At 41.7% G+C, this 20,875-nt stretch overlaps 1 protein-coding gene across 2 annotated transcripts; it reads left to right on the plus strand.

Moving 5' to 3' along the window:
- The first annotated feature begins 10,223 nt into the window (after positions 1–10,223).
- abtb1 (ankyrin repeat and BTB (POZ) domain containing 1) lies at positions 10,224–20,553 on the plus strand. Of its 2 annotated transcripts, none has more exons than XM_055932164.1 (12): positions 10,224–11,127; positions 12,805–12,867; positions 12,970–13,025; positions 14,812–14,956; positions 15,158–15,317; positions 15,702–15,747; positions 16,168–16,284; positions 16,383–16,495; positions 16,744–16,842; positions 16,983–17,150; positions 17,259–17,459; positions 17,538–20,553. In XM_055932164.1, the coding sequence occupies exons 4-12, from the start codon at positions 14,853–14,855 to the stop codon at positions 17,742–17,744; spliced, it is 1,215 nt and encodes a 404-aa protein (XP_055788139.1). In that variant the 5' UTR covers positions 10,224–11,127; positions 12,805–12,867; positions 12,970–13,025; positions 14,812–14,852; the 3' UTR covers positions 17,745–20,553. The 2 variants fall into 2 exon arrangements, with proteins under 2 accessions (XP_055788139.1, XP_055788138.1); XM_055932163.1 differs by lacking the exon at positions 10,224–11,127 and adding an exon at positions 11,600–12,162.
- Positions 20,554–20,875: the final 322 nt, after the last annotated feature.

Below are 20,875 nucleotides of genomic sequence, written 5' to 3' on the forward strand. Positions count from 1 at the left end.
TGGGTGTATGTATGTGTGTGGGCGTGAAAGAGGTGGTGACGGTATGCCACTTCTCAATGTGGAAGAACCAGTCAGATGCATACTGAACATACCTACTTTAAGCCCCTTCACCCTCTGTTACAGACATGGTGTACCTGGATACCTGTTCTTCTGACTTGCTTTAGGGAACCTAGACTTGGTGTTTTACCTTTACCACATGAACACTCAAAGGTCAAAAAACACCTTAGAGGGAATGTGATGTGCTGTATCAGCCAGCCTTTAGGACTTTGTTTTTTAATAACAAGACTTTACACTGGCCTTTATATTTAACTTAATATTTTCTCTCTTTAACTACTGGTGCCATCTAAAAGAGGTAACGATTTGTGTCTTTCATGTTCTCCAAGTCAGCTTGTCCAGTTATGGGAGTTGTGTTCCAGTAATGAGAGTATGTGACAGTTAGCCAGCATCTCACCTCTTTGGGTTCTTTATTCCTTTATTTATAAATTAAAGTCATTGATTGATCAGAAAGTTCATCCACTGGTGTTGCAGGTCTTAAACAGCACTATAGGACCGTAATTGAAAGATTGTAAATGGTGTTGGTATAAAATTGTGACCCTAGAGGTCAGCATACAAATAAAGTAGTAACAATAGTAATGGTACGTTGCCAGACAGCTTTGTTGTGAGTAGAACTTCAAATCCAAACCATATCCCAAAATTGGTAAAAAGTATAACTGACCTTAAATTTGTGTGCACAAGCAACGTTATCTTTCTCCAAAAGATTAGAAACTTGACATGTAAATAATTAAAGCCAAAACAAGACTTTGCATATCAAAACTTGGATCACAGCACAAAAGATTCAGGTAAAACTGGTCAATCAAATGCTATCGAGAACCTTGAAGGGTACTTGGGCTGTCCCTTTTTGGTTCCAGGTAGAACCCTTTTGGGTTCAATATAGAACCATTTCCACAGAAGGATCTACATGGAACCCAGAATGGTTCACCTGGAAACCAAAAAGTGTTCTACCTGGAACCAAAAAGGGTTCTCCTATGGGGATAGCCGAAGAACCATTTTGGAACCCTTTTTTCTAAGAGTGTACATAAGACCTATAAAACTACACATTACTACACATGAATCAACATTGGCTGCTTGTGACACATACGGTGCTCTCTCTAGTAGACAAATGGGCAGCTCTGAGGTAGGATGTAAACAACAAACTGGTCTGTCAGCATGCAGGCAGACACTTCTATTCACTGTCATTCAGCTGTGACTACAATGATGATTATGGGTTGACCCTCCCCATCTAATGGGTGATTACAGTGCACTGTCAGGTGGTTGTCAGGTTTGCCCAGGTGTGAAGGCAGATTAATCAATCATCACAGTTCCACAGATAGAGTAACAGAGATATAACTGGATTGTCTACAACCAACCGTGTGGTTTGATTTTGAGCACTGCTCTCACTTGAACTGTAGCAGTGTGAGACTGATTATCCTATCTCTATTATCTACACATCTCATACAGGTGAGTCGATGAGGATGTTTGCAATGTTATTTATGTGTGTGTGTGTGTGTGTGTGTCTGTGTGTGTGTGTGTGTGTCTGTGTGTGTGTGTGTCTGTGTGTGTGTGTGAGAGAGAGAGAGATATTGGATTGCGTGATTTTGCCCAATTAAAAATGACAAATACCTCTCACACATGACATTTTTAATAAGAATTTCCTAACTATTTCATCAGTTACAGTTAACTCACTAACGTGTTGTAAATATATGCCTTGTAAATGTTTAACACTTAAGTTCTCTCTCTGTCTGAGGAGTTATGGAGGAGGTTGCATCCTTTAACATCAGGAGATTTGGACTGAATAACATTTCTGACCCAGATGCCAAACACCTGTGAAGGTGAAACATTTGTGTGTCACATCCATCTAAACTATGCTGTGTGCCAAAATAGGAGTCAAATGCATTCATACCTGACAGGGTTCTGTAAATGGAGAAAATATCAAACACAAATATTTATAGAGCCATTTCAATGAATCTGTTGGCAGTATTCTTACTATAAGAAGACTTTAGTTGTCATTTGGAATTAGTATTGTAAGGCTCAACCGTAGTAGTGGAATAAGCCATATATTCTCATCCACATCACAGTGAATGTCCTCATTGTTCATGCACCGTAGGAAAAACCTTTCGGCATTGCGAATCTAAGTTTAACATTAGTCTGCATTGATGTCGTCATATGCCTCATCCATGGCCAGGAGGGCGGCACGCTCATGGGGATGGCGATTGTACACCTTCCAACTCCATGCTGAAAAAACAATCGTCAATAGGGTTGAGAAGAGGAGTGTATGGGGACAGGTATAGGGTCATGAATCAGGGATGGGCCCAAAACCATGCCTGAAACACCTCTGCATGGTGGAACCTGACATTGTCCCACACAATGACATAGGTGACCCCTTCACCTTGATAGGCCTGCTCAATTTCATTGAGAAACACATTGTGTGCAGCGTTGTAGGATCCAAATAATGGCCTATGTCCTACCACACCATCTTCAGAAATAGCTGCACACATGGAGATGTTTCCCCTACGTTGAACATTCGCCCGTAGGCCGATGAGGTTCCGCCCACGGTGCCGAGTTTTGGCCAGGTTAAAGCCCGCTTCATCAACAAAGATATATTTGTGATGGTTCACAGCAGCATCAGGCACCATCACCCTCTAAAGATATATTTTGGTTAGTTATTTTTACAGTATAGTTCCAATATGATATTGTGAAGTAGCATGTGCATCAAATAGTAACAGTAATACAGTAAATAGTGCTGTACCTGAACATACTCGGCCCTCGGTTGTTGTTTCTCTCAAAAGACACCACCTCTTCATGTGATTCATAAATACCTGGTGCCTCTTCAAAAGGTGGGCGATTGTTGGAAGGCTGATGAATGCCACATTGGCAAAGGTGTCATTGTTCTCCTCATTGACCTGCTTTATTTCGAACAGCCATATGTCATTCCTGACCCTCACCATTTCCACTGCCCACTCCGGCTGGTCGGTCAGCACACGGCCATATCCACCATCCATGGGGTCTTCTGTCAATTTTGAGGGTAGAACAGAGGACACTGTCAATAGATCATACTGTAACATGTTTTGTGAATTTACCTGCATTACAATATGTAATTTACTGTAAATGTAATGATAAAGCATAGTGCATATCCTGCAGACTTACTGGTATTCTTGGCGAAATGTTCTCACGATCAAATTGACAGTTTATCTTTTCAGATTGGGGTGTACTAATCTGGCAGCCTCTTTCATGATGGCCCGTACTTCCTTAGACACAACAGTTCCCTGCCGTCTACCTCCCTCTATCTGATGTCCACTTCCTTGATGGGGTCCATGCCCACCTCTTTGACATCTTTGATGGGGCCCATGCCCATCTCTTTGATGTGGCCCATACCCACCTCTCTGACGAGCCCTTTGTCCATGAGCTCTTTGATTTCTTCCTCTCCCTTGCTGTCTATCCTGCTCCATGTTGAAAGAAATTGCAAGTGTTCACACACACCCTTTTATACGATGACAAATTCTGGTTACCACTGTGAAATTAATTAGCAATAATGACTAGTTATTATGTATGGTTATCATGTATCATACATGTCATTTAGATGTTTATACTTTACAAACACACATTTTATTTCTGCAGTTCTCAAAATCCATATATAGTAGACAAACCAGTTTAAAGTCTATAGGTTTACCAAATGGTTAAGTGATTAACAATTAGGCACAGTTGGATTAAGTGATAGTCAAATGTATTTAAACAAATGAGAAGAGAATCATATGAAAAGGATAGTGAGCATTGCAATGTGAAAGGCAATTGCTTTATATGAAAGGTTTTTCTAGATGAAACACTGCTTAGGTTTGGTGAAAGATTTACTGTGTGATTTTGTGTGTTGTACTTAGTCAATTGAGAATGTGCTTAAAGTTTTGAAATAACAGCCTCTTTGATGGTCTGTTTTGAGTTTTGTACTAAGAGTTGTGAAATTTTACAACATACAGTACTTATGTAAATAGTACCAAAGCAAAAAAAATATAGATTTTTACTCTTTATTTTTATTTGTTATTCACTGAGTATTTATTCCTTGTGTCACTATTTTTTATTAAATGTTTTATCTTATCTTTAACTCTGCATTGTTGGAAATGGATACGTAAGTAGGCATTTCACTGTTAGTCTACACGTATATACAATTTGATTTGATAGTCAGGAATGTTGACAATCTTATGTTATTACAACTCATCGCATTACTCAACATCAAGGAAGGCAACCATAGCTGAGGTAAGGTATGGCGTACTAATAGTTTTATGCAACACTTCCAAACGTCCTCGGGAAGTGCTAATGCTTGGAATTTCAGAGCTTGCCTGCAAGATCCTTGTTTTTAACAGCTTGACAACTGAGCATGTATTTTTGTCAAAGTCACAGGCCCAGTGCAGTCCCAGGCCCAGTGCAGTCAAAACCGTGATTTACCTGTGTTTTATATATGCAGTGCCTTCAAAAAGAATTCACATCCCTTGACTTTTTCCACATTTTGTTATGTTACAGCCTGCATTTAAAATGGATGAAATTGAGATTGGCACGGCGGTCTAAGTCACTGCATCGCAGTGCTCGAGGCGTCACTACAGATCCTGGTTCGATCCATGGCTGACTTTGGTCGCCAGCTGTATGGTGTTTCCTCCAACACATTGGTGTGGCTGGCTTCTGGGTTAATTGATCAGTCTGTCAAGAAGCAGTGTGGCTTGGTGGGGTCATGTTTCAGAGGACACATGGCTCTCGATCTTCGCCTCTCCTGTAACGATCGTCAGTGGTGGTAGAAGGATCGGACCAAAGCGCAGCGTGGTAAGTGTTCATGTCTTTAATATAAATCCAAAAAACTGAACACAGGAACAAAAACAATAAACGATGATCAAACGAAACAGTACCGTGTGGCGACTGACACCGAAACAAACACCCACAAACCAAAAGACAAAAAAGGCTACCTAAATATGGTTCCCAATCAGAGACAATGACAAACACCTGCCTCTGATTGAGAACCATATCAGGCCAAACAACAAACCCAACATAGAAACACAAAACATAGATAACCCACCCAACTCACGCCCTGACCACAATAAAACAAAGAAAATACAAAAGAACTATGGTCAGAACGTGACATCTCCAGAGTCCGTACGGGAGTTGCAGCGATGGGACAAGACTGTAACTACCAGTTGGATATCATGAAATTGGGTAGAAAAGGGGTAAAAATATCGCAAAACAAATGTAAAAAAAAATATATATATTTTTAAGAATAATGGGCAAATATTGTACAATCCAGGTGTGCAAAGCTCTTAGAGACTTACCCAGAAAGACTCACAGCTGTAATTGCTGCTAAAGTTAATACTAATATTTATTGACTCAGGGGGTTTGAATACTCATCTAATCAAGGTATAATTGTGTTTTATTTTCCAACCCAAAAAGTTTTTGTATATATAAAAAAAAATCCACTTTGACAGAGTGTTTTGTGTAGATTGTTCTCAAAAAACGACAATAAGATCAATTTTAATCCCACTTTGTAGCACAACCAAATGTGGAAAAGTCAAGGGTTGTGAATACTTTCTGAAGGTGCTGTATTTCCACACTATGAGGTTGGAATAATACTGTGAAATTGTGAAAATTATGATAATGCCGTTTTAGTGTAAGTGCAGTTTGAAAAGGCCACCTGAAATTTCAGCCTGTTTTGGTGGGATGGAGTTTTGGCCTGTCTGGTGACATCACCAAGCGGTATAAATCAATAAACCAATAACAAAAAGAGTTTCAGACCTCTCTGCCAATAACAGGTAGTTTTCAGGTTACAGATCCCTCCCATTTGGCTCATTCAATTAGGCCCCTCACTTGGATCACTTCAGTGAACATGCATGAGGGCTTATATTTTGATGTGTTGGAACTGAAGAAGGAGATCCTCCTGTTGTAACGGAAAAAACTTAATCTGGAAATCAAGCTGCTGAAACAGAAGCTTGCTGTGTTTGGGCTATATGAAGGAGGAACAAATATAATGTTTCTTATTGTTGTTTGTTACTGAATGTTTTCCTTTTTTGGTATTATTAGCCTACATGACAGACATCATTTCTGAATTGTGGCTATTCATGTATAGTCAGCTGCAAGCTTATTTCTTCATTTGTCTATATTTATATTTTTCATTTTTTTGTAATTTGATACATTGTACAATACACATCTTGAAAATAAAAACGTTATAAAACATTGTGAAACATACCAGTCTGTTTTATCTATGACTAGGCCTACCTGCATTTTTATATTCAAGCATTCAGAGTATGAGGAAGTGAGAAAAGCGATCATAGGGACACCAAGTGGTCAATTTAGCTAGTCTATAAAACCACAGAGTTTCTAAACCCAGATGCGTAACATCGCGAGACTTCCAGGAATGCTTGCGAACCAGACTCGGCAAACCCACTGGGCAGACCAGGCCAGGGTTTGGGGTTTGAGAGGTCACCGTTCGAGGGAATCACCTTTGTCAAGTCGGTGACCATCCTTGGAATTGTAACAGATGTGATTAAATTGAGTCCACAAAGTGTCTTACTGTATGGTAACTGATTCCATGTCAGCATCGCTTCAGACTGTAGTGTATTTATTTCATTCTCAACCTTTATGTTGCTTTTGTCAGTAATCATGTAAAAAACAGTGTACAGAAAAGTGTTAGACTATACAGTTCACATAAGTTACTGGGTAAACAATATGAAAAGGATTAGACTATATGTACATCAGTTCACATAAATTACTGGGTAAACAATATGAAAAGGATTAGACTATATGTACATCAGTTCACATAAATTACTGGGTAAACAATATGAAAAGGATTAGACTATATGTACATCAGTTCACATAAATTACTGGGTAAACAATATGAAAAGGATTAGACTATATGTACATCTGTTCACATAAATTACTGGGTAAACAATATGCCAAGCAATATAACGCACTTGGTATTGACCCCATGACTGGTGTCTGTGGTACTTGCTCATTAAGTGACAGTTTTCAGGATAGATAGTAAGCCTCTAAAATTGCCAGTGTAGAAATCCCCTAAAATAATGACCCATCACTAGATCACGGGCAGTGAGAGAAGAGAAAAATTCTTCCTTAGGGATGGATTGAAATTTGCAGAACGGATACCTGGAGGAGAATGGAGTGTGATACTTTTTTAAATTTCAGCCATGGGGAGGATTTAGCATTTTAAAATCTAGTCCAGGGGAGGGTCATATAATTTGTAATTGATGACATTTCAATATTTCTCAGTGTTTTTGAATTAGTTGCTTATTAAGCTATATATCGATGTGCATCTCTGATTTAGGCTGGGCGCGCAATATCAACTGCACCTATAGAGTATTTAGTGTGGTCTCAATCAAATGATCCATAGCCTATAGTCTATGAAATACATGTTCGGAGAATCACAGAGCAAAGTTATATTTCTAAGACAGCTGCTGAGATGGTGTAAATACAACTGGGCTGCATAACACAATGCAATGGATATTCCAACCCTGAGCCCGGCCTGCTCTTCTCTTGCTGATCAAAAACGTTTTTGTATGCTGTCTAACCAATGGCTGTGCTGTGTAGGCATATGGCAACAGCACAGCACGAGAGGGGCAGAGCAAGAGAGGGGTACACGGGTTGCGGGTCCAGTGCCATGTTTCCGGTTTTACGCACCGTGCCTTCAGTGCAAAGTCACAGCCAGGTGCGTGCAGTACATGCTCTCAGTACCTGCCGTGTAAAGAGGGGTATCCAGCCAGGAAGTGTGGTGCCGGCTCAGCGCTCCTGGTCTCCAGTGTGCCTGCGCCGGCTCTGCGCAAGGTGTCTCCAGTGCGTCTGCACAGCCCAGTGCATCCTGTGTCAGCGCCTCCAACGTGCGGGGCTAAAGTGGGTATCCAGCCAGGAAGGGTGGTGCAGGCTCAGCGCTCCTGGTCTCCAGTGCGCCGGCTCTGCGCAAGGTGTCTCCAGTGCGCCTGCACAGCCCAGTGCATCCTGTGTCAGTGTAACAGTATAACTTTAAACCGTCCCCTCGCCCCGACACGGGCGCGAACCAGGGACCCTCTGCACACATCAACAACAGTCACCCACGAAGCGTCGTTACCCATCACTCCACAAAAGCCACGGCCCTTGCAGAGCAAGGGGCAACACTACTTGTAGGTTTCAGAGCAAGTGACGTAACTGATTGAAACGCTAGTAGCGCGTACCCGCTAACTAGCTAGCCATTTCACATCCGTTACACTCACCCCCCTTTCAACCTCCTCCTTTTCCGCAGCAACCAGTGAACCGGGTCAACAGCATCAATGTAACAGTATAACTTTAGACCAGTCCCCTCACCCCGACACGGGCGCGAACCAGGGACCCTCTGCACACATTTACAACAACAGTAACCCACGAAGCATCGTTACCCATCACTCCACAAAGGCCACGGCCCTTGCAGAGCAAGGGGCAACACTACTTGTAGGTTTCAGAGCAAGTGACGTAACTGATTGAAACGCTAGTAGCGCGTACCCGCTAACTAGCTAGCCATTTCACATCCGTTACATCAGCGCCTCGAACGTGCCAGGCTAAAGTGGTGAATCAGCAAGGAGGGGTTATGCTAGCTCTAAGCTCCAGACCTCCAGTGTGCTTTCACAGCCCAGTGCGTCCTGTGCTGGTGCCCCGCACTTGCTGGATTGAAGTGGGTATCCAGCCAGGACGGGTTGTGCCTGCTCCACGAACCAGGCCTCCAGTGTCTCTCCAGCCCAGTGAGTCCTGTGCCTGCTCTACAGACCAGGCCTCCTGTGTGTCTCCCCAGCCTGGTGAGTCCTGTGCCTGCTCCACGAACCAGGCCTCCAGTGTGTCTCTCTAGCCCGGTGAGTCCTGTGCCTGCTCCACGAACCAGGCCTCCAGTGTGTCTCTCCAGCCTGGTGAGTCCTGTGCCTGCTCCACGAACCAGGCCTCCAGTGTGTCTCTCCAGCCTGGTGAGTCCTGTGCCTGCTCCACGAACCAGCCCTCCAGTGTGTCTCTCCAGCCCGGTGAGTCCTGTGCCTGCTCCACGAACCAGGCCTCCAGTGTGTCTCTCCAGCCCGGTGAGTCCTGTGCCTGCTCCACGAACCAGGCCTCCAGTGTGTCTCTCCAGCCCGGTGAGTCCTGTGCCTGCTCCACGAACCAGGCCTCCAGTGTGTCTCTCCAGCCCGGTGAGTCCTGTGCCTGCTCCACGAACCAGGCCTCCAGTGTGTCTCTCCAGCCCGGTGAGTCCTGTGCCTGCTCCCCGAACCAGGCCTCCAGTGTGTCTCTCCAGCCCGGTGAGTCTTGTGCCTGCTCCACGGACCAGGCCTCCTGTGTGTCTCCCCAGCCTGGTGAGTCCTGTGCCTGCTCCGCACACCAGGCCTGCAGCGTGTCTCCCCAGCCTGGTGAGTCAGAAATCGACAGCTCATGGTGATGAAAGAAGGCAAATTCAAGTAGGCATAATTCATTTAAACCGTTTTCATTTTAATTAGACTTTATGTTGGAGCCTATTTCTTCCTATTAAAGAAACAAGATGTTTGACAGATGAAATTAGGTTAAAGGCTGCTATATCCATAGATTTGTCAGTCAATTTCTCCACCCACCATGCACTCTTTAATTAAACAGCCTACCTCACTGTCAGTGCAGGCCTGTCAAGTTAAAACCAAGACTTGAATTGAGGCGTATGACAAGGTATGGCATAGGCCTCGCTTTAATAAAGAAAATGGCAAACAGCACAGGCCTACTCTTTGTTAGTTTAAGGTTTTTAAGATAATAAAACTGATCCGAAATATAAAGTGATCTATAACAGTGCTTTGGTCCGCGATGTTTTATGCTAAAAAACAGCTGTAAAAGAAACCCGGGAAAGACGTGACATCGATGCATATGGGAATATCATTGTTTAGTTTCTTTGATATTCAAAGGCTGAGCTACAACGTCCTATTGCCGAGGAGACATAAACTAGACTTTGTTTGGGAAGTAATCTAATTCTGTCACTATCCATTGATTAAGATATTCACTTTCTGTACAATAGAAGATGTATAAACCCAGACATATTTTATGGAAACACTTGTGACCTTATCTCGTTATTATGCGTTATTACTCCAACCTCGTGACAAACTCAAAAACAACTTTATATCGAAGGAGGGACTTTCATATTTATTGGCCTGCACATGCGCAGTTTGGCGAGACGACCGTTAGACCCGATGGCGTGTTTCTGCGCATGAGTTTAGCTAGACAACGTCGCCATGACATCGACTACAAGCAAGATCGGAATATCTATTGGGGAAACAGTTTCTGCCTATCTTCATACTGTGCTGTCTTTGATAAAATGCTGTCACGGAGGGTGGAATAAATTACCCTAACCAGAAGGCTCGTTCGAGGGGAGCAGTTTTGTCAAGTCGGTGACGCCTTTCAAATTGTGTTGCGTTATGGTTAGAAACATTGTCCAACTTGCGACTACATGATCTTTACAAAAATCATGTGACCAGAGGTGATGAAGTCGCTGCAGTTGCTTCTCACCAACTGCACCATGCAGCCATCACCTGAATTGTGGGAGGCAGTATTTGCCAACTGATCATTAAGGGTGTTTTTGTTTGACCCACGCTGACGTGGCCAAAGACGTGACAGAAACAGGACTCAGCTTTGACGCAATTCTAAAGCTACAAACGAAAGTGATATTTGAGACCTCTCTAACCAATTCATTTTAAACACATTATGTTTTCAGTTTGTGAGTGTGTGACATGGGGATATAGAAAAGTTTCAGACATTTATACAGAAAAACGTTTATAGGCAATTGCAGCTATGTTGATCTGAGCCTTATTGTTGGAAAACCATTACAGTGTACGACTTTCGGCTGTCGCAGATGCAGCTCCCCGACTTCACTCGACAAATTTTGTCTACAGTCGGCATTCATTAGGCTTACTGCTTGAACACACCCAGATACTTTTTCATCGCACCAATAGTTAGGGTAAGGACAGTGGAGGCTGCTGAGGGAATGACGGCTCATAATAATTGCTGGAACGGGGCAAATGGAATTGCATTATACACATGGAAACCATTCCGCTCCAACCATTACCACAAGCCAGTCCTGCCCAATTAAGGTGCCGCAACCTCATATGGGTAAGGATCACTGAGGTATAATAAAATCTGAGTCTAAGATGTCCACTCATTGTTTTCAACGTAATCTACTCATGTTCGCATACCGAATCATGGACCATCTATATCCGGGTTGCATCCGGTTTATACTGACCAACATGCAAATCGGAACTAGGAAATGTTGACATTTACGACTTGCTAACTGGTTGTAGTTATACACATTCCATGTTCAATCAGTTAGCAAGTCGAACATTTCAGAGTTTTAAATTCCGAATATCATATTAACATGGCAACAGGGAGCAGCACCATCAGCAACAATGCCTTCAGGTCATCATCCAAAAACATGGCAGACATTGGATGAATATAAAATGTTAATATCTTCGGCTGTGAGTAATGGAGGGGGGGGGGGGGGGGGCTCTGCGACAATTATTTGAATAATTCAATGGATGTTTTGTGGACCAAGGTGATGGCTAAAGTGTTTTATTAGGATTGCGACAATTATTTGAATAATTCAATGGATGTTTTGTGGACCAAGGTGATGGCTAAAGTGTTTTATTAGGAATTCTCTAATCTGCCTTCTCTACGAGGCCGTGTATGGAAATAGGCTTTATGGGCCGTGTCAGTTAAACTGCAGTACCGAAATAAAACTGTAAGAGCAGTCGAAACTGTGCTTCTAAACGAACTCTGGCCCCTTGGTAAGGATTATGGGTGTGATACTAATCTGATCCTAGACCCGTGGTTTAGTCAACCTATCAGAGAAGAGGAAATCAAGAAAATACGGAAGTAAATGTCATCTCGCTCCACCTTCTCTGGTCATGTGACTATATGAACCGCAAAACAACACTGGTGATCAAAATATAAGTCTGTAAATAGTTGCACTGCAAGAAAGAACTTGCTAGTAAGATCAATTGTTTACACTTTACAGGAAATTATAACTGGATCCACACCTGTCTAACAGGCAGGCCGTTTCAATGCATTACAGAGAACCGAAAACGCTGCGGAGATGGACGCGTACGATTTGTTTACAAGTTGCAGAAAGGGCGACATTTCCAGAGTTAGGTAAATGGAGTCTGTGGAATAGAAATGCGTAGTTCGCAGCAGCGGGATGAGGTTATTTAGCGTGCTTAGATATAAACAAAGACAACCTTGTGGTCAGTAGTAGTGTTAGAAATATTTAGCAAATTTGTCAGTGAGCTAACGTTAGTGCCTATGTTAGCATACGCTATGCTATTTGCGTTGGTCTGTTGAAGTCTGGGCTTTGAAGTCATGCCAGTGGCGATATTGTGTTTGTGTGTTTTGGTATTACTAGGTTCAATTCATGTGCATGAAAGTAGGTTTAGCTAGAAACTATAAATACAACTCTTGTTTATTCTGCGCACATATCTGGCAACTTCCAACCTGGAAACTTTTCATCTTGACCGATATACAAATTTTAAGTAGGTTGCTTTCCAAACTCTTCTTCTATCTATTAGTGAAGAGTGCAATAAAAAAACACTAACTTTTAAAGAGGGCTATATGGTGTTAACTTATGTTAAATCAAACAACGTAGTTTGTCAGTCTAGAATTTGGAATACAGTTAGGATTGTACTGTTTGTGTGGAATGTGAACATGTGGAGACCAGCATTAAGATGAAGACAGTTTCTACCATAACCTGTCTTAACTGCCTGTATTGGCCTATTGACCGTCCATTTTCCTGTCAAGGTATCTTGTTGAACAGAGAGACGTGGACCTCAATGTAAGAGACAAATGGGACAGCACCCCGTTGTAAGTACGGAGTTAATATGGCAGAATGTAGCCTGCACACAATATATTTGACAAGGTCATTGTTAAGAATGTAATGTAACTTAACAATGTATTCTTCCACAGGTACTATTCTTGCCTCTGTGGCCATGAGGAGCTGGTCCAGTACCTGTTGGCTAATGGTAAAGCTGGAATTTGCCCCAAGTGTCAAAGCACATTTACATGGTTTAAAAACAGGGTTTGGGGTCGGGGGTCTTGTTACATTACAGCCTTATTCTAATGGATTAAATTGTTTCCCCCCGTCAATCTACACACAATACCCCATAATGTTGAAGCGTCAACAGGTTTAGACATTTTTTTCAATGGATTCAACTGAATATTACATTTACATAAGTATTCAGACCCTTTACTCAGTACTTTGAAGCACCTTTGATAGTGATTACAGCCTCGAGTCTTCTTGGGAATGTCGCTACAACCTTGGCACACCTGTATTTGGGGAGTTTCTCCCATTCTCCTCTGCAGATTATCTCAAGCCCTGTCAGGTTGGATGGGGAGCGTCGCTGCACAGCCATTAAGGTCTCTCCTGAGATGTTTGATTGGGTTCAAATCCGGGCTCTGGCTGGGCCACTCAAGGACATTCAGAGACTTGTCCCAAAGCCACTCCTGCATTGTCTTGGCTGTGTGCTTAGGGTCGTTGTCCTGTTAGAAGGTGAACCGTTGCCCCAGTCTGAGGTCCTGAGCACTCTGGAGCAGGTTTTATTCAAGTATCTCTCTGTACTTTGCTCTGTTCATCTTACCCTCGATCCTGACTAGTCTCCCAGTCCCTGCCGCTGAAAACATCCCCACAGCATGATGCTGCCACCACCATGCTTCACCGTAAAGATGGTGCCAGGTTTCCTCCAGACGTGACGCTTGGCATTAAGGCCAAAGAGTTCAATCTTGGTTTCATCAGACCAGAGAATCTTGTTTCTCATTGTCCGAGAGTCCTTTAGGCAATGTCCAAGTGGGCTGTCATGTCACTCTACCATAAAGGCCTGATTGGTGGAGTGCTGCGGAGATGGTTGTCCTTCTGGAAGGTTCTCCCATCTCCACAGAGGAACTCTTGAGCTCGGTCAGAGTGACCATCGTGTTCTTGGTCACCTCCCTGACCAAGGCCCTTTTTTTATTGTATCTTTATTTAACTAGGCAAGTCAGTTAAGAACACATTTTTATTTTCATTGATGGCCTAGGAACAGTGGGTTAACTGCCTTGTTCAGGGGCAGAACGACAGATTTGTACCTTATCAGCTCTGGGATTTGATCTTGCAACCTTTCGGTTACTAGTCCAACGCTCTAACCACTAGGCTACCTGCTCCCCCGATTGCTCAGTTTGGCCAGGTGGCCAGCTCTAGGAATAGTCTTGGTGGTTCCAAACTTCTTCCATTTAAGAATGATGGAGGCCACTGTGTTCTTGGGACCTTCAATGCTGCAGAAATGTTTTGGTACCCTTCCCCACATCTGTGCCTTGACACAATCCTGTCTCGGCGCTCTACAGACAATTCCTTCAACCTCATGGCTTGGTCTTTGCTCTGACATGCACTGTCTACTGAGGGGCCTTATATAGACAGGTGTGTTTATATAGACAGAACATCTCAAGGATGATCAAGGGAAACAGGATGCACCCGAGCTCAATCTCATAGCAAACAGTCTGAATACTTATGTAAATAAGGTATTTCAGTTTTTTATTTTTTTTATATACATTTGCCAAAAAAATCTAAATTGTTTTTTGCTTTTTCCTTATGGGGTATTGTGTGTGTGTAGAGTGATGAGGAAAAATAATTATTTAATCTATTTTAAAATAAGGCTGTAAAGTAAGAAAATGTGGAAAAAGTCAAGGGGTCTGAATACTTTCCAAATGCACTGTTATCCTATATGCAATTAATTGTGTCTTGGAGGTGACCTGTACACTGTTTTCCATTTGGGCTTTCAGGAGCAAAGTGTGAAGCCAACACATTTGATGGAGAGCGATGCATGTATGGCTCTCTGAGTGACTCCATCCGACGTCTCCTAAAAGAGTACAAGTGCATCACAGCCCAAGCCATGCAGAGGGACTATTATGACCACTTTCTTCTCACGTAAGGCGCTGTAACGCTACAATGCATCTTAACTGCATCGTAATGTTTTATAGCCGTTAGCTTTGTGTTTTCCTCATTCTGTGTTGCCTGTACTTCTGTTTGTCTGCTTATATTATACAGAAGCAGTGAAACTCTAACATCAACACTCATTTGGCCCTGCTTTCTCCCTGTCCTCCCCTTCTGTCTGCTGTTTGTATCTAGGTTACTGGAGCAGGGCCAGTATAGTGACGTCAAGTTCCTGGTTCACGGTGAGACATTTCAGGCTCACCGCTGTGTGCTGAGCGCTCGCTCAGAGTACTTCACAGCCATGTTTGAAACCAAATGGAAAGGAAAGAACTTGATCCCCCTCAAACACCCTTTGGTAGGTGTTGTGTTACACCACCTTTTTCAGATAGGCATGACAGCATTACGTTGGATTGGACGGTGGGGGGGGTGTAGCTATATTTGACGTTATTGATTTTAATAAATGTGTTTACTTCATAATATGCTATTTACCTTGTTATTAATTTAGGAGTCATTACAACAAGCACAATTGCAAACCATTTGATACAGGAATTATATGAAGTATGTACTAAAAAGATTGTTTCAGTAAGAATTTCTGTGGAAACAAACTCAATCAGGGCTGTATGTATAAATGCTACCAAAACATTCACTTGGCCAAAAGGGAATCTAAAGTAACAGTGTAAACACAGTAAAAGATCCATATGGATTAAGAAAAAAAACCTTTTTTTCCACCCTGTTTCAGATCAACCCAGCAGCCTTTGGTGCCATCCTGCAGTATTTTTACACTGGTTGGTTTCTATTGTTTGAGGTGTATAACTAGATGTATGAATGCAGAATTAGGCTAAGATCACAAATGAACATAATGGAAGTCAGACATGTTGATGTTTTAATTAAGATTAGGCAAATGTGCAGTATGTAAACTGGCATTTTGCATTTAAAGATGTCTAAGTATGTCATAGTCATCCCAGTGATTGTAAATGATGCCTGAGGGCTGCGTTCAAGCTCATCCTTGATTGAATCCTGAAATGTATGTTTCGATCCAGTCAGAAGATTAGGGTATTTTCAGTCTTTCTCTAAAAAGGTGATGATATATGATATGGCAACCATAAAGTCTAACATGACTGCATCATAAAGTGGCAGCATACACTGTCTTTCAAAGTTGTGTAGCCTACATTTAGTGTTATGAGCTAAACGGCTTTCGCTTCCAGGTCGTATGGACATTGATGTGAGCCACGTGGAGGACTGCAAGCGGCTGGCCAAACAGTGCAAAATGGGCGACCTTATTGATGAGTTGGAGAGCAAGTGTAAACAGGTGTATGAGTTTGGTAAGCTCCCTCTTCTTAAATCTCTTTAAATTAGGCCTACACATTTACATTGTTACATGGTGTCTCACCTGTCTCTCTGTGTCTGCTTCCATGCATAGTCTCCAATAAGCCAGGGACCTGTGTAAAGGTTCTGACCCTGGAGCCTCACAGCTGTCAGCATCAGGAGGAGATGGCTCAACTGGCAGACTGTGCCCTCCCTGCTGAGCTAAAAGTAAGAACATTACAAACTAGCCTGGTCCCACATCGTTTGGGATTTAGCCAACTCTTCTAACTATCATTGTTAGCATGGCAAGAATAGTCAGAGGCGTTGGCTAAAGCACATACCAAACAGATGTGGGACCAGCTAATCATATTCAAGGTTGCCACTTATGATTATCCCTTGATGTAAATAAACCTTTTGTTCATTCATAATAAGTGAATTGTCAAGGATCTTTGTCATTTTGTTTTGTTTTTCTGTAGGTGGGATTTGGCGAGCTTCCATTTGACAGAACTGATAACTTCCCTAGCTACCCTGACATTTGCTTCAGGGTTGAAGGTTATGACTTCCTGTGTCATAAGGTGTGCTCCACATACCTCTAACAAAGTACAAAGCTAGATGAGTTAATCGTCAGGCTATGATTTTGGAATTAGTCATTATTTATGCATCTCCTCAGTTAATTATTATGGGCTAACAAGTTGTCTTTATCCCCTCTGGCCAGGCGTTTTTCTGTGGACGCAGTGACTATTTTAAGGCGTTGCTGCAGGACCACTTCAGTGAGGGAGAGATGATGCAGTCCCAGCCCAGCACCCCAGTCCTTACCATCCACAACATCTCCCACGAGATCTTTATCCGTCTCCTCTATTACGTATACAGCGACGACACTGAGGTCAGTTCAGACAGAATTCCTGCAGTGATGATATTTCTATGAACTCACCAGAGTCTTGTCTTTCTGTTTCTCCTAATGTATTGTAATACTCTCTCTGCCTGGGTCCAGCTGTCCCCAGATAATGTGTTTGATGTGCTGTGTGTGGCTGATATGTACCTGCTCCCCGGGCTGAAGCGTCTGTGTGGTAAGACGCTGGCCAAGATGCTGTGTGAGGATAACGTGTTGCACATGTGGAAGACAGCCAAGCTCTTCAGACTGTCTCGTCTGGAGGACCAGTGCACGGAGTACATGGCTAAGATCATAGAGAGGGTGAGTGTCTGTCATTATAGGCTGTGCAAGGATGGTCATTGCTGTGTCCCATCTGACAGCTGCCCCTCTCCTCAACAGCTGGTAGAGCAGCCTGAGTTTGCTGACATGATCAAGGAGGATGCTGGGGCAGTGGAGGACCGACACGAGACCGACTCCATCCCTCTGGTGGACGACATCCGCTTCCACATCACCAGTAACGTTCAGACCTTCAGTGCCATCGAGGAGGCCAACGTGAAGCTGGACGCCCTGGATCAGCTGCTCTCCACCATCGGTCTGGAATGCTAATGAGAAGGTGTGGGGGTGTGTTAGGGCTAGTACTTACTAAGCTAGCTGCTAGCCACAACCAGTGGCAAGAAGGACTTGTATTGGACTGTTGAAGGGTATTGGGGGAGACATTAAATAGCTTTCACATTATACACACAAAAAGAGTGTTTACTTCAAATAGTTTAAATGCTTCTGGGCCCGACCAGGTGGTGGGCAAAGCACCTTTTTGCGAATAATGTGAAAGCTGATAATGCAACAATTTGTGTATTGGGTACATTCTAGTATTGACCTGGAATGTCAAAGACCGAAGTATGTAGGGACTGGAGGCGTCAAGTTGCTATTGAGTAGCTAGACAAGGATAGGGTTGCTGAAGAAGTTGAGGATGATGTTGCATTGGAATGAATGAAACGCACAGATACAGAAGCCCATGTGATGAGGATGAAGAGTGAGGAATGGAGTGTGGACTCTGATTGTAATATATACTTTCGTTTGCAGTTTTATTTTGAAGTAATGTGTCTTTTTCTTGGAATGACAGGTCATCTGACCACAAACATTGTAGACCCAATATCACAGAAGATATTACAGTATGTTGGCTTAGAAATGTAGCTATTAATGAACCTTCGCATTTTTGTGAAAAATATCCAATTATGAAAATCTCTGTTTTTAAACAAAGAGACTCAGAGAAACAGCAAATATCTGACTCTTGTGATGAATTAGAATAATTATAGAATTCTGAATGACAGCAAAAAAAATGTTTCCACTAACATGGACATTACTCTTTTTATTTTTACCTTCAGATTTTCCTGACTGATATGAATTTGTTTTAGCGGCTTGCTTTTCTTAAGAGGCAAGACATTTTGATTATTTTTCATCTTGTGCTAGTATATTGTAGGCCTAAATGCATGCTGATTACTCTTGTTGTGTATGCATGATTTATCTTTATAGAATGTAGCTTCTTATTTAGGTGTTAGGAGAGGAAACCATAGCTAGTTACATGGCTATGTTAAATATTGTTTAATCCAAAAATAATGAAAAGAAATTCAGCCTCATGTCGCATATGACAATGTATTGAAACTTTTACTGTTAATCATGACTAAAGTAATGAATTTGTTTTTATGATTTAGTTTTGAAAAAATTATGACTGGAGTCAAGTAAAGACCCAACGAGATCATTTACAAAATGTAAGTGTTTTTTTATTTTTATTTGGCATATTAGAGAACTCATGACACAACTTGTAGTCTACTTGATTTGATAACTAGATATTGAATCCTGTCAGTCACATTCATGCAGCAAATGCATTTAGCCTCAATTTGCATGCAGTATACAGTGTGGGGTAAAAAGGAAGTGAGTATTTTCACACAGCAGTCACAATGGAACCTCATTTACTTAAAGCATACTTGCATGTACATGGACAAGCAGGCAACCAACCACAAGCAATACAGTGCAATTTTGATGACTTTATTTTGAACTCAATCTAAGTCCCAATATCTCTTATCTTTAACTATGACATTCCACTGCAATGTATATGTCACTTTCAAAATACAACTGTATTTTTCATTGTCAACTTTACCACATAGACTACTGGATAAGCATAGGCTTGTGCTGTAAATAACATACTAACCCCTGTACATGCTGAACAGACAAACACATGTTATTTGTTTGTGAAGCTTGTGTGATTTAACAGTTTCTTATGAGGACTGTTCTTTAAGAGGATAACACGCTATGTATGGTTAGTAATGATTTCCCATTATATACACAAAGTCGGATCAATCATTTAGCCAGTCTGCTTTGATAAATATGTAAGGGATAATCAACGAGGGGCTATGCCTTCTCTGGAAAATAATGAACAAATTGGAAGGTGTGCAGCTGAGTTGTATTATTTCCCAGAGAACGCATAGAGTCCCGATTTGATTATCCATTTTATATCATGGCTATAATTTAGCACATTTACCGATAGAAATGTATTCATTTGGAGGTAGAAATGTGTTCAACATCCACTTAGATAGCTATGCAGTTTACTAGTTAGTGATGGTAGTTACCTTGGTAACCAAACAAGCTAGTTTAACTAACCAAACCATCAGTCGTAGTTTGCTATTATGAAAATCGAATTCAACAATGCCAATAATGCTTTCAATTCGACTTTTGCTTTCAAAAGCAGCTCAAACATAGCACATGTACTAATTAACTATAGCCATTGAATTATATCGTGCAAATATACCATGCGTTATAGGGAAATAATGCACGTTCTAGAATGCCCTTCAAATGAATCCAAAACAAGTATTCAACAATGCCATGGTATAATTAACCAATAAAACCCGAGGGGGTGTGGTATGTGACCAATATACCACGGTTTAGGGCTGTTCTTAAGCATGATGCAATAAGGTAAGCCTGGATACAGCCCTTAGCTGTGGTATATTGGCAATATACCACCAATCCCTGAGCTGACTTGTTGCTATTATAAACTGGTTACAAATGTAATTAGAACAGTAAAAATCAATGTTTTGTCATACCAGTGGTTTACGGTCTGATATACTACGGCTTTCAGCCAATCAGCATTCACAGCTCGAACCACCGGGTTTACAATTGGATATAACTTGTTTTCTCTGGATGTTGACGTGATTGTGTGTGGTAGTAGGATGGGCCATGACAGTGCTTCCAATTTTATTAGATTTTTTACTCCTGTATTTTGCTTTTATTTAAAACAGAAATGTTTTACCATTGTCACATTGTTAGCAATATTGACTCCACATACATTTTATTTGAAAGTGAAATAATATATTATGGACAAAGCTGTAGGTACAATTAAAAATGAAGAAAAAATGCATTTCCATTGGTGTTTTTGTCCTTTTTGAAAGTTCCAAGTACATATTATTAAACACATTTTCCTTAAAGTCTAAAGATCTGGCCCGCAGGTGATTTTTATATGTTGGACGTACAGTATATTCGGAAAGTATTCAGACCCCTTGACGTTTTCCACATTTTGTTATGTTACAGCCTTATTCTAAAATTGATTCAATAAAATGTTTTCCTCAATCTACACACAATATCCCATGAGGACAAAGCAAAAAAAGGTTTTTAGAAATTTTTGCAAATGTATAAAAAATGTAAAACATACCTTTATTTACTTAAATATTCAAACTCTTCGCTATGAG

This window comes from Salvelinus fontinalis, chromosome 8, assembly GCF_029448725.1.
Source record: "Salvelinus fontinalis isolate EN_2023a chromosome 8, ASM2944872v1, whole genome shotgun sequence".
Taxonomy (NCBI): Eukaryota; Metazoa; Chordata; class Actinopteri; order Salmoniformes; family Salmonidae; genus Salvelinus; species Salvelinus fontinalis.